General features: G+C 45.3%; 1 protein-coding gene across 1 annotated transcript in view; it reads left to right on the top strand.

The window, feature by feature from the left end:
* LOC109882200 (alpha/beta hydrolase domain-containing protein 17C) overlaps positions 1–3,258 on the top strand; it is a 34,593-nt gene extending 31,335 nt beyond the window's left edge. Inside the window, exon 3 of the mRNA XM_031821369.1 lies at positions 255–3,258. Within this exon, the coding sequence (XP_031677229.1) occupies positions 255–474 (220 nt within the window). The 3' untranslated portion in view covers positions 475–3,258. The remainder of the gene's footprint in view (positions 1–254) is intronic.
* The last annotated feature ends 1,373 nt before the right edge of the window (positions 3,259–4,631 follow it).

Below are 4,631 nucleotides of genomic sequence, written 5' to 3'. Positions count from 1 at the left end.
CTCTCTCTCTTTCTCTCTCTCTTTCTCTCCCTTCTCTCTTTCTCTCCCTTCTCTCTCTCTTTCTCTTCTCTCTCTCTTTCTCTTCTCTCTCTCTTTCTCTCCCTTTTCTCTCTCTCTTTCTCTCCCTTTTCTCTCTCTCTTTCTCTCCCCTTTCTCTTTCTCTCCCTGTTCTCCCTTTTCTGTCTTTCTCTCTGCTGTGCAGGCTCTGGCTTTGTTTAAGCATTGATAAACTGTAACCCCTTCTCTCTCCCCAGCATCGACAAGGTGTCCAAGGTGGCGTCGCCGGTGCTGGTGATCCACGGCACGGAGGATGAGGTGATCGACTTCTCGCACGGCCTGGCAATGTACGAGCGCTGCCCGCGTGCCGTGGAGCCCCTGTGGGTGGAGGGCGCCGGGCACAACGACATCGAGCTCTACGCCCAGTACTTGGAGCGACTCAAGCAGTTCATCTCCATCGAGCTGCCCACATCCTGATCTCCCTTGGCCTCCTCCACTAAAACCTAGAGGGGGGCTGCGTATCAGGTCTAAAATGGCTTCCTTTTTTCGTTCCTTAATCTGTGCAGAGAGAAGTGGATTGGTGGAAATTTGATACCTGAAATCCACCATGTTGGTTTGTATTGTTTATTGGTGCAGATGTTGGAAAGGAGGGGAGGAAGTGTTGAGATGCTTAACCAGGTCAGGCTGAGCTGAGCCAGGCCAAGGCATCCCCGGCGCTCATATGTGGACAGGTCCCAGGTCTCTTTGCCAAGGAGCTAGGGCCCGCTCAGTATTTGCACTTGCTCTTCTATCTGGATCTCGATTTGATTCTCCTTCTTGCTCTCCCTCGCTGGTGGGGATGTGATCAATTCCCTCTGCGATCTTGTTCTCCCTATTTCATCTGTTTCGCTCTCTTTTATGCTCATGATTGATTGACTTTGTATTCTTTTCTACCTGATGAAGAACAATCTGTTTTGCACCTCAGATACATGATTGATGTTCTTGCTTGTTTGTGTTTGTTAAATATTGTTTTGTATTTTTCCCATTCAGGGTGAATTGAAACGAATGCACTTTTATTGTGCAGATATGTTCAGGTAATCATACTGTATGTTCTGATGTATGTTCTTTGTTATCTTATTGACATTCCATGTTTCACAGAAACTCATTCCCATCTTGTTTTCAAGGCCAGTGTGTGACCGTGTGAGAGATGCGTGTGGTTGAAAAACATCATTACCCAGCTCACCCCTGGGTGTCTCACCTCCTGTAACAATGCTCTTGTTAACTGGAGGTCATGTGGTAAGTAGGGCCAGGTGTTTTTCCTCAACTGGGGTTTTCCAGTGAGGGACACCACCTGACCCTAATGATGACACCTGACCCTAATGATGACACCTGACCATGTATCAAATAAAAACATACCTACAATGTACTGTAATGGAACCAAATCAGCCCCTAGCCAGTACTGTCTCTACACACACCTGATCAACCCCTAGCCAGTACTGTCTCTACACACACCTGATCAGTCCCTAGCCAGTACTGTCTCTACACACACCTGATCAGCCCCTAGCCAGTACTGTCTCTACACACACCTGATCAGCCCCTAGCCAGTACTGTCTCTACACACACCTGATCAGCCCCTAGCCAGTACTGTCTCTACACACACCTGATCAGCCCCTAGCCAGTACTGTCTCTACACACACCTGATCAGCCCCTAGCCAGTACTGTCTCTACACACACCTGATCAGCCCCTAGCCAGTACTGTCTCTACACACACCTGATCAGCCCCTAGCCAGTACTGTCTCTACACACACCTGATCAGCCCCTAGCCAGTACTGTCTCTACACACACCTGATCAGCCCCTAGCCAGTACTGTCTCTACACACACCTGATCAGCCCCTAGCCAGTACTGTCTCTACACACACCTGATCAGCCCCTAGCCAGTACTGTCTCTACACACACCTGATCAGCCCCTAGCCAGTACTGTCTCTAGTCACACCTGATCAGCCCCTAGCCAGTACTGTCTCTAGTCACACCTGATCAACCCCTAGCCAGTACTGTCTCTAGTCACGCCTGATCAGCCCCTAGCCAGTACTGTCTCTACACACGCCTGATCAGCCCCTAGCCAGTACTGTCTCTACACACACCTGATCAGCCCCTAGCCAGTACTGTCTCTACACACACCTGATCAACCCCTAGCCAGTACTGTCTCTAGTCACGCCTGATCAACCCCTAGCCAGTACTGTCTCTAGTCACACCTGATCAACCCCTAGCCAGTACTGTCTCTACACACACCTGATCAACCCCTAGCCAGTACTGTCTCTAGACACCCGTGTAGATCTGAAAGGAGACGATTTAAACAGTTCATGTTTTTCTGCCTTGCTGTTCAGATTTTTTTTTTACCATATTGCTAAGACCTATCCATTCATTTCAGATCTGGAGGTATGTCTTGGGCGTAGGAGTTGATTTGGGATTCAGCACCAGTGTAGATGTTTTTGTTCAGAAGTTTTCCGTGAAGCCATTTTGTTTCTGTTCAGAATTAAGATTGTGTTTAATGTAAATGCTTTGGGTTGCTGTTTGGCAGTATGTACCTGTTCCTTTCATTTCAACACTTCAAATAAAGCCTTAAGTCTGTGGACATTTCACCCTAACATTCCTGTCGACTTGAGTTGGGGAGTCTCATGGTCTGCAGGGGGACTGACTGCTGCTATGGGTTCGGTTGGAGGAATCTTCTCAATCACTGTGAAAAGATGTTTTGGGGTCATACTGGTCAAAAAGGTACTTCACCTAATGCAATCTCAATGAGTCTTCACATGTAGATGAGAGATTTGAGCCATCTCACCACCATTTGCAGATTCTGGCTGTATCCCATTTGTCTGGGGGTAAAGGGGGGATTCCCCCCAACAGACCCCTTCCCTGCTCCCCATCTCGTTTCACTCCAAAGAACTCAGCAAGTGTCACCAAGACGACGTTTTGGAAGAAACACTGCATGCAAACAACTTTTCATAAAGGACATTTGAGTGCAGAGAGAAGAAGCCAGAGGAATGACTGGGTTGGAAGTCTTCTGCTTATATTCTCAGCTGTATAATAATAATAATCAACACAGAAACACTACACTGCTCAAGGAGTGTCCTCTTGGAAGGAGGAGGTATAAGTGAAGGATATGTGCGTAGCAACTTGTGATTAATGTTTTGACTGACAGTGTATTGCTGTGAGGTGATGGCTGTATTTTGCGGTCGTGGTTGGGTTTTCGTGTGACGAATAAAAGATTCTAGTGTTTTCTCGTCATAACTTACTAAGGGGCCTATGTTTTGACACAACGAGCCCTTTAACTTAACATCTAGTTTTTTCTGCTTGTCTTTTTAAAGAACGAAAAACTGCTTTAGTCCCATTTATTGTTTTGATACTGACATTTTTACAATGTTCTTTTCCAGTAAATGTTGATAGATTTACACTCTAATGCTGGTTTGTCAGAACCATATGTAATGTATCTATATCTCCTCTATACATGATATAAACCATTGATTTAAGGGCTATTCCAGCCTACTTGAGTTTAACACTGGAGTCACAGTATGCAAATCTAATGCATTAAAACAACTAGTGGGTACAGAGGTTTCTTAGTGTTAAACTGACAAAGAAAAAGCCTTAAATGTGCCGTGCTACAGATTGTCATTCATGTTGGCTGTGTTGCTTTCAGGCAACACAGTGGATGTTTTAATGCTTAATGGAATAAAGAATGCATGGAATTACATATACTTGTCTGTTCGATTGTTTTTAAACATTATCTCTGTCTTCTACTGTGCTGATGTTCCTGTCGATGTTCTAGCATCCATGAAGGAGCATTTATTTGTACCTTTATTTTACACTTGAGTAAATGAGGGATATTTTGAAAGAAGTTGCTTCTACACAGGTGTGGTTCCTGAGTTAATTAAGCAGTTAACATCCCATCATGCTTAGGGTCATGTATAATAATGCCCAGTTGATTATTATTTTGTCTACCATGGCTAGAAGAGATCTGTACCTTTGAAAGAGGGGTCTTAAAGGAGCAGAGGGGCATTGAAGGCTGTGTGTGTCTGTCACCAGATCTCAACTCAATTAGACACTTATGGGCGCAACTCTATATTAGGAAGGTGTTTTTAGAGGCGACTAGCTCAGTTTACTAAACTCTTGTTGAATAATCGCCTCCATAGTAGCCTGGGATAGTAATCTTTATAGCTAGTCACTAGCTTTATTATAGTTCCAGTATATCAGGTGGCAGGTAGCCTAGCGGTTAAGTGTTGGGCCAGTAACTGAAAGGTCGCTGGTTCGAATCCCAGAGTTGACTAGGTGTAAAATCGGTCTGTGTCCATGAGCAAGGCACTTAACTCTAATTGCTCCTGTAAGTCAACTGGTTAAGATGACATAAAATACAGGGTACTGTAGGTTCTAGGCAATACTCTTTCAGTGTTCAGAAATCTCTGTAGTCCAGGGACGGCGAGGGGAAACTTGAAGCCTCTTGTGAGAGTATAGTAGCAGCGAGAGTATAATAGCAGCTTGAGTCGTCTGAGAGTATAGTAGCAGCGTGAGTCGTGTGAGAGTATAGTAGCAGCGTGAGTATAGTAGCAGCGTGAGTCGTCTGAGAGTATAGTAGCAGCGTGAGTCGTCTGAGAGTATAGTAGCAG

Source organism: Oncorhynchus kisutch, unplaced genomic scaffold, assembly GCF_002021735.2.
Source record: "Oncorhynchus kisutch isolate 150728-3 unplaced genomic scaffold, Okis_V2 scaffold3967, whole genome shotgun sequence".
NCBI lineage: Eukaryota > Metazoa > Chordata > Actinopteri > Salmoniformes > Salmonidae > Oncorhynchus > Oncorhynchus kisutch.
This window is presented reverse-complemented; position numbering and strand designations above follow the sequence as displayed.